The sequence below is a fragment of the Peromyscus maniculatus genome, chromosome 18 (assembly GCF_049852395.1).
Source record: "Peromyscus maniculatus bairdii isolate BWxNUB_F1_BW_parent chromosome 18, HU_Pman_BW_mat_3.1, whole genome shotgun sequence".
Classification (NCBI taxonomy): Eukaryota; Metazoa; Chordata; class Mammalia; order Rodentia; family Cricetidae; genus Peromyscus; species Peromyscus maniculatus.
This window is the reverse complement of record NC_134869.1, coordinates 42,995,899-43,012,470: the sequence shown is the minus strand read 5'-3', so window position 1 is coordinate 43,012,470 and position 16,572 is coordinate 42,995,899. Positions and strand designations below refer to the sequence as shown.

Below are 16,572 nucleotides of genomic sequence, written 5' to 3'. Positions count from 1 at the left end.
TGTGGCGTGGGGAGGAAGGATTCAGGACTCCATCAGTGCTAGTGGTGTTCATGTTTAGGGGCAGAAATTTACAACAACCAACCAACCAACCTGGCTCTGGCTTCCTTTTTCATAAAGTTTTATTGAGCATCTATGATGTGCCAAATACTATAGAGTGAGGGGTTACAATAACAGACAAAAACTCTTGTCCATGCGATGCTTGGTGGGGTTGGTATATTTGACAGAGACAAGAAACAAATTATCAGCATGTTGGATATAATAAGTCCTGGGAGAAGCGGGTAGGGGGGGTTCACGGTGGAAGCAGTTCTAAATAGGGTGATTGGAGGAGTCTATGGTGATCAGGGAGCACATACCACTCCCTTCTCATCCCCAGATGTCAAAGGGTTAATGTTTCCAAATCCCTGAGACTCAGAAAGATGTCCCTCTGTGTCCTCCTGGAAGAGCAAATCATTCCCTCAAAGGTCAACATGCCTATGCAGTGATCGAGAGACTTAGCTGCGTGGTGGTGGCGCACACCTTTAGTCCCAGCACTCCTGAGGGAGAGGCAGGATCTCTGTGAGTTTGAGGCCAGCCTGGTCTACAGCATGAGTTCCAGGACAGCTAGGGCTGTTAACACAGAGAAACCCTGTCTTGAAACAAACAAACAAACAAACAAGCAATAAAACAAACAACCTGAGAGATTTGGAGTAAGAAGAGCCAGATTGCTGTGTACACTGGAGCAAGTCACTGAACCTCCCTGGCCTCAGTTTACTAATCAGAAAAATGGGCATATTTCTTACTTCTATTGTGGAGGTGAGGAAAAATCAAATCCCACTGCATATCTAAGCTCCTGAAATGCGTATCCACACTCTGGCCAGGTTCCAGCTGCCGCTTTCCCAGTGAGTGCATTACTGGCCCTTTCTGAGTTCTGATTTTGACCCTGGCTCTCCTCCTCTGGCTCTCCGTCCTGGGCTAAGAAATTACAGAAAAGCCCCCTCATCTGTGTGGTATGTAGACGAAGGGTCAGAGAAGAGGATGTCTGAGCTTTGAGGGGGGAAAAAAAGGGAGGCAATTAAGAAATGAACATTGCCAAGCAGAGCAAGGTGAGGACAAGCTGAGCGGTCCTCACGAGCAGGACGGGAGCAGGATGGACGGACGAACGGACGGATGGACGGACGGTGGAGCTCCCGCAAGAGGCAGCTGAGGCAGCTGAGGCAGTCAGGAAGCTTGAAAAGGGTGGGGAGATGGGGGGCGGGCAGAGGGGGGGGTCTCAGTCCTCACCCCAGCAGCCCTGCTTCTCCCTTGGGGTAAGGACCAGGACATGGGACGGCTTCCACCAGGAGGAGGGCGGAAGGAGCCAGAGTCGCCCCCAGTCTTCAAGCAGGGCCTCAGCCCCAGCTGTCTTGGTGGCGGAAGGGACAGAGACACCGGTCTAAGCTGCTCCAGGCTGGTGGTCAAGCCCGGAGGTTTGAAGGGAGAGGAGCTGGTGAGGTATGAGAAGAAGGTCCAGGAGACACACCTACTGAGCTGGACCTGTCAGGCGGTTTTGTGAGAAATCACACACAACGGCATTCTTTAGAGTGCCTGCCTTGGGTGCCTTTGGGAAGCAGGCTGCTGGACAACTGTGCTCGCTGCTGGTTCTGGTGTGTGAGTGTGTGTGTGTGTGTGTGTGTGTGTGTGTGTGTGTGTGTGTGTGTGTACGCGCCTGCGTGTCTGAGTGTGTGACTACAGCCTGCATCTTCTACCCTACCAGCTTTCCTCCTCCCCTCCAGCCACCCTGGGATTGGTGACTCTCAGCCCCTCCCCTCGGCTCCCCCAAACCCTCCCAGAACCTTTATCAGGGAGCTGGGACTGGTTCCTGCCACCTTCCAGAGCCCCTGCATTCTCTTCTGCCTCCCCAGCAGCACCAGCCAGCTCCCTGATCCTACCGTCCAGCCAGCTCCACAGGTAGGTCCTGGGAGGATAGTGTGGGGGGCTGAAGCTGGCACGGAGGATGATGGGTGAGGACCAGAAGGGGATAAAGGAGAGGGCAGCCTCTGGTAGGCAGGTAGGGTACCAGGACGGCAATCAGAAAAGGCCCCAGGATGGAGAGGTGTCTGGGGCCAGAATTGAGACGGATTCTTACAGGTTAGAAAGTTTTTCTTTAAGTCTCGGGGTTATCTAGTACTGTAAGACAGTAACTGGGGTCTCTTCTCAAGCTAAAGAAACAGACCAGATCACGTCCTGTGAATCTATCGTCCTTATCATCTAGAGACCCCCAACACCACATCATTGCTCATTGGTAGGCAGATCCTGGGGAGCTGTTTAATAGGGGGACCCCCTTCTCAGAGGTGCATCTCACGCTCTTCAGATCAGGGCTTGGATAGGGGAGGTGAAGAGCTGGAAAAACACGGGGGAGCCCAGGCGCTGGTCAGGAGGGCCGCTGGTCAGGAGGGCCCGCCGGGTCCCCACCAGGCTGTGTCTTCCCTGATTCTCACCTTTGTCCTTTAGACACCATGAGGTGCGCCATGCTGTTCACTGCCATCCTGGCGCTCAGCGTGGCTTGCAGCTTTGGGGCTGTCTGTGAGGAGTCTCAGGAGCAGGTGGCACCTGGTGGGAGGCACAGTAAGGTAAGATGTCCCCTGACAGAGTCCAGTCCCTCAGGGAGACTTGGGATTCTGTCTGTCTGAATAGCTGAAGGGAGGGAGGTGGGCTGGCAGGGTTGGACATTTTGTCTCTAAATTTCTCTATATCTCTGGTCTTCTCCTGTTTCTGTTGTATCCAGGGCATCTCTCCGTGTCTTGGATATCTGGTAGATAACGTGTACCTTAAAAAATGTTACTCGGCATTCTATGGACTAAGCAGTTTACATATATATATATATATATATATATACACACACACACACACACACACACATTGCATATATATGTACACATATGTATCACAACAATTAAAGAGAAGGCATGGATTTGAGAGAGCAAGGGGGGAGCACATGGGAGAGGCTGGGGAAAAGAAAGGAAATGGGAAAAATAATGTAATTATATTTTAATTTAATTTTTTAAAATTAAAAAATATGTTGTTCAGTTTTTGCTGGTGACACAGTGATGGAGTGGTGCTGTGCGTAAGTCGGCTGCGTAAGTTCTCTGTAGTCTGGCTCAGCGCTGTCTCTTGGCAAGGGACAGATCTCCCCCTCCCTCGATGGAGCCAGACGCATGCAGAATTTCTCCCCCAAGTGGCCCTCTGCAGACTATTTCATCTATCGGTGACACGTGTTCTTTTATTTTCAAGATGCGGATACCGCCCCCATCCTCCGCACGCCCACCTCCCACAGTCTCAGGAGTGTCTAAGTCCCCAGGTTTTCTCTTCTCTCCTCTCCTCTGCCTACTTCTAGCCTCTGCTTAGACTGGTAAAACAGAAATCAAAAAAGCAAGCCAGGGTGAGCCTGCATTTCCAAAGTTCCTCTAAGAAAAAGAAGAGGACTTGTCAGGGTCGGTGTAGGGGGAGGGCAGGGAGGAAGCCTTTTTAGGGGTTTGAGCTGACAGCAGTTACATTGGTACAAATGCTTTTAAGATGATTACAGGTGGGACTTGTTACAAATTCAGCGTGTGAAGCCTTCTGCCTCTCCAGCTCCAATCTGCTTAGCATCTCATTACAGGAGGTGGGCTGAGTATTCGAACAATTTGGAAAAAGTGGCTTCTGGGAAGCTACGTGCTGGGCAGAGAGAGGAGGGGGGAGAGGGAGAGGGAGAGGGAGAGGAGGAGGAGGAGGAGGAGGAGGAGGAGGAGGAGGAGAGAGAGAGAGAGAGAGAGAGAGAGAGAGAGAGAGAGAGAGAACACACACACACACGCACACGCACACGCACATGCACATACACACAGAGAACATGCATGCTCTCCCGGGCAGATGTGCAGGGAGCAGCAGTTGTGCACCAGATCCAGACAAAACCCGCTGCCCCGTAAGTGTCAGGTCCAGCTGGACCCTGTGTAGTCAGGGTCGTCAGATGATCTGGGTTCTTCAGAGACAAGCCGCTACAGCGCTAGAGTACCAAGAAACCCCCCTGCCTCTCTTGGTCAACAAAAGAGACCGAGGTCTGTGGGTACCAGAGAGACTGGGTGGAATACATGTGTGGGGTGGTGCCTGGGTGACGTGTTTGGGATATATCCTGGGTGTCCCCTGCAGCCCAAGGACACTAGGACTCTAGAGAAGGGCATACCGAGATTCAGGTTAGAGGACACCTGCTAAATGTGATGGACCTTTCTTGGGTGTGGGGAGTTCATGGCTCACAAGTTCACACCCAACGCCATCTTTGAACAAGCTGGTTTCTGAAGCTGTGACTTTGTCACTGAGAGGTGGCAGGAGCTGGATGGGGGGATTCCAGGAGACAATCATCCTTGGTCTTGGGGGACAGCATGGTCAGCACCCCAGGAAATCAGTCCAAGGCAGGCTGGCCAACAGGCCAGCCGTCTGGAAGTCCCTACATGGCTCCGAACTCCGCCATGCACACGAGCACCATGGGGTCACATTCAGATTCAGGTCCTGTCCAGGTTCCAGGTAGGAGTCTGCATTTCTAACATGATCCCAGGGCTGCTGCCCCTCCTCACCCATCACACTTTACACACCCATTTCTCTTCCAGGGCAAGCCGGAGGAAATCCTGAAGGAAATGGGGTATTGGATTCAACTGTGGTGGGGTTTGGGGCAAAGCTGTTTTGTGCCAGAAGAGAGCAGGTGGATGGGGTGCGGACCTTGTCCCTCAGCTCTCTGCTCCTCTCCCCTACAAGGACTCTGACCACTACCAGCTGCCCCAGTCTTTGCTCCGGAGCCTCTATGACAGCCGCTCCGTCTCTCTGGAAGGGTTGCTGAAAGTGCTGAGCAAGGCCAGCGTGGGTAGGAGGCGGCTCTGGAGGGGGAGGGGCACAGGGACACTGGGGAACCCCTTGGGGGGGGCGGGAGATGGGGGGGTGTCCTAGTGAGTTAGCTGGTGAGGGCTGTGATTTGAATTTCTCTCTAATTGCTGCTTCCTACGCTCTTGGGCTTGGCTTCACAGGACCTAAGGAGACATCGCTTCTTCAGAAACGTGAGTAGCTTCTCGATCATCTGTGCTGACCGTTTGCCCAAATTTCCACGGGCATGCAGCCAGTAAGCCATTTTGGCTGACCGCATCTCGGCCGGTTCGGACAATACGCCAGCTGCAATTGCTTAGCCAGCTTTTCTGAGGGGGAGATGGTGCCAGGGAGCAAGGAGAGAGCAGGTGTGAGGGGCGTGGGAGACTGCCCCATCCCTCACCGGCTGGTCCCTGGGGACTGAGGGGCTCTCCCGATGGCGATGGCGATCCTAAGCCAGGCACCTGCTGTGGTAGACAAGTGATGAAATGTGGGTGTGTGAGTGTGGGGGGAGGGGGTGGGAAGAGAGGGGGGCAGATAATACACCTGCTGGCCGTGGAGTTCAGGCTCCAAGGAGATACAGAGGGGCCAGATGTGGTGACACACATTTGTAATTCCAGAGCTCAGAGGTTAAGAAAGGAGAGGTGGAAAGTACAGGCTAGCCTGGGCTACACCAGAAACTCCAGGGCTTTGGAGAGAGAGAGGGAGAGGGACAGAGAGAGGATGAGTTCCAGTCTCAGAAGTCTTGACATGTGTGTGGACAACACTGGCCTTTTCTTTCAGGTGACATGCATGATTTCTTTGTGGGACTCATGGGCAAGAGGAACAGCCAGCCAGGTAGGGTACATCCAGCAAGAAGGTCTGGGTACTGCCAAGGATGTGTCAGGGGTGCCTCCCAGTTTGTCACCAGAGAGGAAGATGAGACTTTTCTCGGTTGTAGTGGGTGTGTCTCTTCCTTTCTCGGCCATTCCCCTGAGCACAGTAGGACAGCCCTGCTGTGGCCGAGGGACAGAAGGCCCTGCCTCCTCCCCATTCTCCCAGCCCCGGGTTCCGGTGCTGTCTGGTACAGCCAGCCCTTCACTGATTCAGAATTCTTCCTAACTGTCCTGCTTGCTCCACCCCAGACACTCCCACTGATGTGACTGAAGAGAATACCCCCAGCTTCCGCACCCTCAAATAGGCACCCGTGAGAATAAGGTAAGCACTGTTGGGGGTGAGGGGGCGAGGGGGTGAGGGGTGAGGGGGTGAGGGGGCGGGGCCTGTCAGCTCACAGACACTCCCAGTGCACACACTTTTGCCCTAAGACACAGACACATTGCCGGTGTCCAGCACACCGAGCATCAGCTGCAATGACCTCAGAGAGAGATGGGCACACACTTGTCCCCACTGCTCTGTTTCATCCCCTTCTCCTGTGTCATGGACTCTGTTGATTATTGAGCAGACAGAGTGAGTGTGGTAGGAAACAGGGAGAAGGATCCTGTGGAGGCTTCTCCAATGGTCAGCTGGCGGGTTTTTTTAGACACCGTCTTCTTGTGATCTGTACAAAAGATGGTAAAATCGTCTTTCAGTCACTGGAAGTCTGATTCACAGCTGGAGTGTTTGCTCTCCCGAGGAGGTTGAACTGCGCTGGGTTACAGCCTCAGAATGCAGTCAGTACAGTTATGATTTAGGGAGAGATTCAGGGATGCTAAAAGTCTGGAGATAGCTGGAAACCACATCTTAGCCACCACTGCAGCAGAATGTATTAGAACATGACTCACATCCAATCCTGGACCTGCCTGTCTCTAGTTGTGTCTCCACCGTGCCTCAGTTTCCCCATCTGGAATATAAGGACGGTGATAAAATCTCCCAAGGTTGCGCTTTTACAGACAAAGCCTTCATAATGGTTCCTGGCACACTGGGAGTCATCTATATTATGGCTCTTCCGGTCTAGAAGCTGAGTGTTGGGAACAGTGGGTGGAAAATGTCCTCATGTGTTCCCCTGGCTGGCTTTTGTCTGACTGCTGAAAGCCATCTAGGCCAGACCTCAGGACTGAGTGGGCTGAGAGATTCCTCACTTGTCCACTAGCGTGAAAGTCCCTCGGGGAAGTCTAGTCAAAACACAGAAACTTCTGCCTTGATGTAGTCTACCTACACACGGCAACAGCAGCTTAATTGATGCCTTCCTTTTTTTCTGGCTTCTAAAGAGAAGGAAGACAAGAGTGAGTGGGGCCCCGGGAAGCCTCTGCGGTCCACACAGCCTCCTTCCTTTCTCCTCTTGCTCTGGGAATTCAGTCACTGGTTTCACGGTGGCCAGTCTGAGACCCCAGAAGCTGACCCTTGATACCACCTGTTCACGACTCCCTCGGACCCGGGACCAGTTCCGGCCCCCCATTTACTGTGGGGTGAGAGGGCATAAAGGGCTGTAATAACTGTAACTTGCTGATTACATGGTGCTTACCATATCATTTTGCTCTCATTAGATGGTTATTTCAGTCCTGCCGATGGCCAGATAATTATACGGGTAGCTATATCTGGGTGACATACTCTCCTCCAACGTTATGCACTGGCCATAAAGATAATTACAGTGCAATTTTGCCATCGTATTTTATACAAATGGTAAATGCAAGCGCATTGTGGAAATCTACTTTTAATATTTGCTGGTGAATCCAAGTTCTTTCAGTGGGACTGAGCCAGTAATTGCTGCCTTCCTAATTTCACCACTGACGGTATTCTAAACCTGTTAGGTGCAGACAGATGGGACATGCAGTCCCCAGGGGCTAGCATTTAAAGGCGATTAGAGGAGGTGGATCAACACTGCGTCATTTTATTTCATTCACATGAAGCTACTGAAAACGGAAGTCATTCAGAGCCTGTCTGGGAAGAAGGACTGGGTTAAGCAGGGGGGGACCGGTCACTGTGGACGGGCTGTGTCTGCGCCAGCCTCCAGGGAGTGCTGGGTGATAGGAACTGGTCACTTTTCTGCATGCTCTCCACAGACCAGGACACCGTGTTCAGCACATCGGGGAAGGGGCGGCACCTGCTGCCAACAGTGCCCTAGCCCAAAGGCTGCTGGGATTGCTGAGAGTTCAGCTTTCCCTTCCGCAGAGATGGCCGTCCCTTGTTCCCCTCAGTGGGTGGGACAGTGGGCGTTTTGTGGGACAAAGATGTGATTTTAACGTTTTATTTGTTTATTTTTGTCTTTAGCACTCTACTTCTGGACCCCGGGCTGCATCATAAAGACATAGTCCCTGTACCAATCCCAGTGCATGCTCTCCTGATTCCCTTTCTCTTTCCCAAACTTGTACCTTCCTCCTTTTGATTCCCTCTCCTCCTCAGCATAGAAGCTGCATGTGAATAGCCTCAATCCCCTGGCACTAAGTATCCAGTATGGTTTCTGTAGTGTCCTGCATTAAAAATACAGTGTTTCCTCTTCAACAATAAAGGATTTTTACAAAGGAGCGAAGTGAGAGATTGGTTGATGAAAGATTTTTTTCCCTCAGAAACACATATATACAAAAAGATGATACAGTGCTTGCAATGTGGTTCAGCAGGTAGAGGGGCTTGCCACACAGGCCTGATGACCTGAGTTCAATACCCGGAATCCGCCATGGAAGGAAGAGAATGGAGTCTCAAAGATTGTCTTTTGATCTCTACATTGTGTCATGGCATGGGCCCTTTCTCTTACACACACACACACACACACACACGCACGCACGCACGCACGCACGCACGCACGCACACACACACACACACACACTTAAAAAACACTACACATGATAGTTAAATAGACATATCTTCATTTTGGATATATATTAATTGTTCTGGTGATTAAAAGGACAAATCTACAGCAGGGGGGTGGCACGCACCTGTACCTCAGTATTGTGCAATGTTATTCCTGTACCTCAGTATTGTAGAATGTTATTTTAACCGGGCAAAGATGTGTTACATTTGTTTATGCTGCAGACTATTACTTTAACTGTGTAAAGGTGTGTTACTTTTGTTTATACTGCATTTGTTTAATTATGAAAAGCTGTTTCACCTTGCCTGCCTAAGGCACCCGATTGGTCTAATAAAGAGCTGGATGGCCAGTAGCTGGGAAGAGAAAGGCTGGGTGGCAGAGGGAATAAATAGAAGGAAGAAGGAGATAAAGAGGGACACCAGGGGTGTAAGTCGGCAGCAGACGGCCAGCCGGGTAGAAAGTAAGCCATATAGGAAGAAAGAAGATGAAATGACCCGAGGCAAAACAGATGAACAGAAACAGGTTACGTTAAAAGAGCTAGCCAGAAAGGAGCCTAAGGTAGGTCAAGCATTCAAAACTAATAATTGTCTGGGTTATGATTTGGGAGCTGATTGGTAGCCCAAAAGAAAAAATCTGGCACACCCCAGCACTCAGTCTGGGCCCCAAAAGGGAGACTCTGTTTCGAGGGGAAAAACTAACACATTTGGATAGTTTGTAACAGTCCAAGGTGAGTTTCAGAAAAGGGGAAAACAGACATTCTGAAATGTGTCTAGGCGAGACCTGGGGAAATTCAGTCAGCAACTCCAGCACTTAGTAATTAGGGGACTGTGGAAAGACTTCCCCCCCCCCCGCCCCCCAATGTTAGCGTGGGTTCTAACAGGTCCTGGGGATGAGATGGTAACCATGGCCGGCTGGCTGTTCCCTCCGGGTTACATCTGATTATTGCTGTCTCCAGTCAAGTGCAGCTGTGATCCTCCACATGAGGCCCTCCTGAGGCTGGCTTATTAACATTCCCCTGTGAAGGGAGGGGAAGGCTAAGGAAGGCCCGTTCCTCCCCAAGGATGTGAAGTGGTAATCTATGGCAGGGGACCTTGAGTAGCTTTCTAGTGCCGCTGCCTGGAAACTCCCTGGGATGCAGCTTGCATGGATGTTGCCCATACTGGGGTGGGGTGGTGGGGGGAAGCTTTCCCATAGCATAGCTCTCCAAGTAACCTGCTCCTGGAGGTAACCTCGAACTCCAGACTCATAGGTTTACCAAGCTGACCTTAGACACAATTGTCTCTCTGGCATGTTGTTGCTCTGGGACCAATAAAAATTGACACCCCACCCCCCAAAAAAAACCCCACAACCCTCATTCATGGATTTTGTAGTATGGCAGGGTTATGGACAAGCAAACGCAGCTTGATCTGGTTGGGGTGAAGGCTAGACAGGGAGGTTATTACAGAGGCCAAAAGAGAGGCAACGTCCTCAGACTTAGTGGCTGTAGTCACAGAAAGGGCTGATCTGATTCTTCCTTCACAGTGTGCCCATTACCAGCCCTTTCAATACTGGCATAGTAGACCCCAGAATGGGGCCTTACATGTCATGGGCATGGGTGTCTTTTATCAATCTGGTGTGCTAAGGATCGCAGCCCCACTGATCCCAAGGGGTGGCGCTGTACCCCAGTGGAGCATCATGGGAAATCCCTGAGCTCCTGGTCTTAGCTAGGTGTTGTGTAGCTGTGCACTTGAGCTGGAGAGATGTGGAGATGATGCTTAGCCTCCCCAAGGCACCGTCAGGACCAGGTTTTGGAGCCAGGTGCCGCTTCCTGTAGTCCTTTTCACCCCAGGGAAAGTTCCAGTTTCCCAACTACACACAGCTACACAGTATAGGGAGAGAGAGCTCCCATCCACAGCCAGGTCAAAAGTGACCGCACTGGGTGTCGAGAATGAGAGACATTGAGACATCGAGGGCTTCAGCGACAACCTCTCTCTCGCACCCAAGGAAAGCGCACGCGTGTGTGTGTGTGTGTGTGTGTGTGTGTGTGTGTGTGTGTGTGGTCTAGATGGGAGGCCGTTGGGGAGGGTCGGGTCCTTAAGGATGTGATGGAGATGCTGAAGTGTAGCTCTTCACAGTTGTTGGCTTCTGGTGTGTGTGGGGGGGCGGGCAGGGGTGAGGACTCAGTTGTCTTTGAGGGGCTGGCCATGCTCCATGAGTACATGGGCAGCACAGATTGCACTTGGTCCATTTTTTTTGGTGGGGGGGAAGGGTGGGAGGGTGGACCTGGGAGGAAGGAAAAGTGTGTGATTGAGGTAAATTGTATGAAATTCCCAAATAATCAATAAAGATATGTTGCCCCCCCCCCCAAAAAAAAGCGACAGTACTCCAGATTCTAGAGCCATTCCCTAGAGGTCATCTATTGGACGTCTCAAAACGAGCCATCTACAGGGTATTTGAACACTTTTGCAGGGTCTAGGGGGATGTTTTGGGGCTGTGAAAGCCCCATGAGTTGGCTCTGCTCAAACCTGGAGTCTGCCATGTGTGCTGAGCGGCGACCACTGTCTGATAGGTAGAACATAAACGTAGAGAGGTTGCTCTCTGGTGGAGCAGGCAAATACTACAGCGCCAGTGATCTCGGGAAAATCAGTCTCTAAAACCAATCTCTCCCCCTCCCTCTCCCTTCCCCTCTCTTTCTTTCCCCACTACGTAGCCCAGGCTGGCCTCAAATTCTCCAAATCTTCCTACCACATCCATCTTCTCAAATTCCTGTTTACTGTACTTGGAGAAGGGCGCAGGATTGAGCCCCTCCTCTTCCTGTTATAAAGAGGGTGAAGTCTACAGAGACCTAATCCCTCTACTAAATTCCAGATCCCTTCTTCCCTGTAGCTTTGTGCGTACGTATCATTGTGACTGTGTGGTGACTTTCTCTTAACAGCACAGATAATAAACAATACACACTTTGGTCTACACCTTCCAGGTGATTCGCTAGCTGGTGAAGTTGACTGAGCTTCATACTCCAAAGATGACTAGGGCAGCTGGTGAGAGAGGTTGAACAGATCTTGTGAGACCTGTGCCTGTCTTGTCAGGGTTAGGGTTAGGGTTAGGGTTAGGGTTAGGGTCAGGGTCAGGGTCAGGGTTAGGGTTAGGGTTAGGGTCAGGGTTAGGGTTAGGGTTAGGGCTGGCTCAGGGTTAGGGTTAGGAAGCTTTTGGGCTGCTTTGCCCAGCTGTGGGAGCTGGATCCCTTGTGGGAATTCAGCATCGACCTCCGAGGAACTCTTCCATTACAGAGCAAAGTATAATTCCCCATCCCAAACTCCAAGAACAGTTGTGCTTGACTGTTGTGTGAACTTTTGTGGGAGGCAAATGTCTTTTCACCCCAGAGAAGTCACTAATGGCAGACCAGAGAAATTACTCCACTCTCGTCTAGCTTGGTTTGTTAATCGGAAAAAAAAAGAAAAAGAAATTTAAAAAAAAAAAAAAAACAAAAAGAAAGGAAACATGTCTGCCTCTTTTGGAGGAGGTTTATTGTAGATAAAAGGGAGACATAGCCTGAGGCAGGGACATCTGGGAGAGTCCAGAGTGACATGACCAGACTGAGCTGGGCTGTGTGGGGAGGGGGGAGGGGAAGGGAGAGCGGAGAGCAGGGGAACCCAGTGCAGCAGCCAGGAGGCCCAAAGGTTCATAAAGAGTGGGTAACCAAGATGGCTGGAATATATAGGGAAAGGCAGTCCAGGACCCTGGTCTGGAAAGTTAGGGTGGGGTCGGGGCATGCAAGCCAGGAGGGCCCTGTAACAGGTGGGGGCGAGGGATGCCTGGAGAATCTGGTGGGCGGTGTCTGCTTTGTTGTGTTAAAAAGGCACCTCAGCCATTTGTCCCAGGGTTGGAACCTGTGTTTAATTAGGGTTAGTTACAGGAGCATGAGCGAGGGATTATTTACAGGCGTCTGGGTAACTTACAGGGGACGACGTCACTGAAGAAAATGTCTCGGCAGTCGTTAACTGATCATACGCCCTCAGGTAAGTGGGTGCCCTCCACGCCAGCAACCACTAACTGCCCATGCCCATGCCCATGCCGGCTAGCGTCTTGTCAGCTTGTCCCAAGCTGGAGTCACCCGAGAGAAGGGAATCTCAATTGAGACAATGCCTCCATGAGATCAGGCTATGGGTAAGCCCGTGGGAGCATTTTCTTGTTGAAGATGTATGTGGGAGGGCCTAGCCCAGTGTGGGTGGTGCCACCCCTAGGCAGGAGGTCTTGGGGAGAAGCAAGCAGTGTTCCTCCATGGCCTCTGCTTCAGTTTCCGCTTCTGGGTTCCTGCCCTGGCTTCCCGTCATGGTGAACCATAAACTGTGAGTCAAATAAACCCTTTCCCTGTGTTAGGGTTTAGCGGCAGAAGGTTACCTGGGCATATCGGGGCCAAGGAATGCCGCAGAAATCACACCACGCAACAGATCACGCAAGAGATTTAGTGGTGGTGGTGGTGGTGGTGGGGTCGGGGAGCGAAAGGCCACCTCCGATCCCGGACAAGAGACAGAGAAGAGAGGCCAGCGATGGCGTGGACTTTTTAAAGGGCATGCGTTTCATATTTGGTGGCTGGTGATGACATTTCGCATTTGGCTGCTGGCATTACGTTGCTGAGGGAGGCTGGGGCAGGGTGGGGGTTGTGACGGGGTGGGGGTGAGGGGTTGGTGGGAAGGGGACTTGGTTCCTAACACCCCACAAGTTGTTTTTGGTCACAGTGTTTTTAATCACAGCAATACACACCCTAACAAAAACACTACCAATATGTCCAGGAAAGCAGTGGGGCCTCGTGAGTACCCCACCCATGACAGGCACTAATGCGCCCAGTCTTATGCAGATCTAGTTAGTCACAGTTACAGGAAGATTCAGGACGGAAAGCCGGGCGGTGGTGGTGGCGGCGGCATCGGCACACGCCTTTAATCCCAGCACTTGGGAGGCAGAGCCAGGTGGATCTCTGTGAGTTTGAGGCCAGCCTGGGCTACCAAGTGAGTTCCAGGAAAGGCGCAAAGCTACACAGAGAAACCCTGTCTCGAAAAACCAAAAAAAAAAAAAAAAAAAAAGATTCAGGAGGGCAGTTGCCTTATCATGCTCGGAGGACAGTGATCCCCAACACTGCCCCTTCCCCCGGACCCTTCTGTGCCATTCTGTTAACCCTGAGATTTGTGAGGAGAAAAAAAACCCCCAAGCCTGTGGCTGTCCAATTAAAGCAAGCTGTATTTCGGGGTGGCTGCCTCACCCTAAGTCAGGATTTGAGAGAGCAGCCCCCAGTGGCCTCTGGAAGCCTCTCATGGAGAGGTAAGTGAGGTTCACAAGGATGAGAGGGTTGGCAGTTAGACATTGTTAGAAGAACCCAGTGAGAAGGGCAGAAATGGATCTGCAAGCAGTTTGCATCGGACCTTAAAACAGGAACTTCTTTCTAATTACAAATAGAAACCTTATTTTGCAAGGATTTAACACAGGACAAACAGGAACTTATTCTTTAACTAGGATTTAACACAGGACAAACAGGAACTTCTTAATTACAGCTGGAAACCTTAACTCGCAAGGACTTAACACAGGGCAAACAGGATCTCATTTCTTATCTGTCTTCACTGCAAACAGAACTCTTAACCTGCAAGGTACAATTTTCCTGTTTCGGTTTCCCATTAACTTGTGAGGCGTAGTGTTCCTGTTTTGGTTTCACAATTCCTTGAGCCCTGGAGGGGTTACTGTGGACATCTCACTCAGGACTGAGCATCCAATAAACCACTCAGCAGTGATCAGTTAGGAGTTTGCAGTGAACCACTGACCACTGCAAAAAGCAGCTTCGCTGACCAAGGATGACATCGGCAATAAAATATGGGCATACACATCGACGTTTGGGAGGCAATTTGAGAAAATGGGGTGATGAGGATGGTGAGTCAGAAACCGTGTCTGTGAGACCAGGGGTTTGGGTGTAAGGAGGTTAAGGCAAAAAGGCACTGAAAGGGGAAACAAGAGAAAGAGCCCCAGAAAACAGAAAGAGGCAGGATTTTCTCTGCACAGAACCCAGCTGGCATGCCCTGCCACACCAAGCAGTATGAGCTGAGCCGGAGCCTGCCAAGGATTCCATCAGGCCTGGCCACATCAGAGGGACGGTTCATGCTGTTGTAAAGTCAAACTAGATGCTGAACTCCCCTGGCCCAGAAGTCCCAGTGCAAGCAGTTCAAAGAGAATTCGCTCTGAGTATCATAGGTTCAGGCCCTGCGTGGATGCTGTGCCACAGGTTTGCCTTCCTCTGAATTAAAGGTTGGGCCTGAGAGATACCTCTATCACTTCTGCTTCACCCCCTCCTCACTGTCCAATTCTTCCACTGGTTTCAAGTTTTAGGAACCCAGGAGGGGGTGTCAGCACAGATTTTTTTTTTTTTTTTTTTAAAGACAGGCTTTCATGTAACCCAGGCTAGCTTCAAATTTGCTATGTAGCTGAGGATGACCTTGACCTTCTGATAATTTTGTATAAGCTGACAACATGACCGTTCCATGGTATGGTTAAAAGGGAAGGTTTTTATTGTAGATACGAGAGGGAAATAGACATAGAGGAATCTGAAAGAGTCCAAAGTAGAGACTGAATATGGCCAGCTGACTGGACGTGATCATGAGAGAAGCCGGAGCAGGGAGAAGAGGAGACACAGCGGGGTTATAAGGGAGGTGAGTAGCGGAAAGAAGGGAAGTCCGCCAGTAGGGTGGGGGTTAGGGTAAGGGAGGAGGTGAGAAGGGCTAGCATGGACTGAACTGTGTAGCAGGAACCTGTGATACTAGGGGAGCTTGCAGGCCAGCCTGTGTTTTGGTATGCTGGTTGGCACCACAGGGTAGCCATATATGTCCCTTCTGCCAGAGATGAGGGGAATGACTCTTTCAGTAGAGGGGAGCCAGCTTTACAAGTTCCTGAGGAATGCTGGCTTGTAATGGCCAGACATCCCCCAATAACCAGGTCGAGCCCATTTCTAGATATTTGGACTGCCTTTTGGAATTTTGGGAAATGGAATGTCCTCTGGACCCGACACCTTCTGTCTTCACCTGCTGAATTCTGGGATTACGAACGTACACCACTACACCCCAGGTTTCTGTGGCACTAGGGATCAAAGCCAGGGTCTCATACATTCTAGGCAAACATTCTTTCAACTGAGCTACAGCCTCAGTTCATGATGTAATTCACACTCTCTTTCCCCAACCATTTAAATTGCAAGCCAGCAACCCCCAGCCCCAGCTCCACCAGTTCGGAGTCTACTATCTATTTGCCTTTTGCTCATACGTGGTAAGAATACTCAGCGGCCACGTCATCACCAGGCACCAAATGCATACCCTTTAAAAAGTCCCTGCCGTCAGGGCTGGGTCGGCTCTGTGTCTGTCACTCTCTTGGTAGTGTGTGGTATGGTGTGATATCTGCGACAGTCTTCGGCCCCCATCTGCCAAGGTACTTTCCCACTGCCAGACCCTAACCGCAGTCCCTCCCAGACGTGGGCCGGTTTCTGGGTGGATAACCGAGGCTCAGTTACATCACCAGGGACTGTGCACCTGACGCCACCGCTGTTTCCATTCCAACTCCTGTCCACGTGTGCTACTTTTCGGGATTGTAATACGTTATCTAGTCTGTCACTGTGGTGATGTCCTTGCACTCTCGTGTTTCCTAAAAAACTACAAATAGAATTACCAAACAACCCAGGCATATCACTTCTGGGCCAAAGGATCTGATATCCTACTACAGAGATATTTGCACGTGTATGTTTATTGCTGCTGTTTTCATAATGCCAAGGGAACAGAACCAACCTAGATGTCCATCAACGGGCAGATAATGAAAATGTTGTGTGTATGTATGTATATATATATATATATATATATATACACACAACATATATATATACACACAATATATATACACACAACTATATATGTATGTATGTATGTATATATATATATATATATATATATATATATATATATATATATATATAGTATAATTATTAAGCAAGGTGACCCAGGCTCAGAAATACA

At 50.6% G+C, this 16,572-nt stretch overlaps 1 protein-coding gene across 1 annotated transcript; it reads left to right on the top strand.

Moving 5' to 3' along the window:
• The first annotated feature begins 1,790 nt into the window (after positions 1-1,790).
• Positions 1,791-8,285, top strand: Tac3 (tachykinin precursor 3). Its single transcript, XM_006973271.4, has 7 exons — positions 1,791-1,926; positions 2,470-2,588; positions 4,741-4,846; positions 5,007-5,036; positions 5,626-5,679; positions 5,967-6,039; positions 8,029-8,285. Exons 2-6 carry the CDS (start codon positions 2,475-2,477, stop codon positions 6,020-6,022), a joined length of 360 nt encoding a protein of 119 aa, XP_006973333.2. The 5' UTR covers positions 1,791-1,926; positions 2,470-2,474; the 3' UTR covers positions 6,023-6,039; positions 8,029-8,285.
• Positions 8,286-16,572: the final 8,287 nt, after the last annotated feature.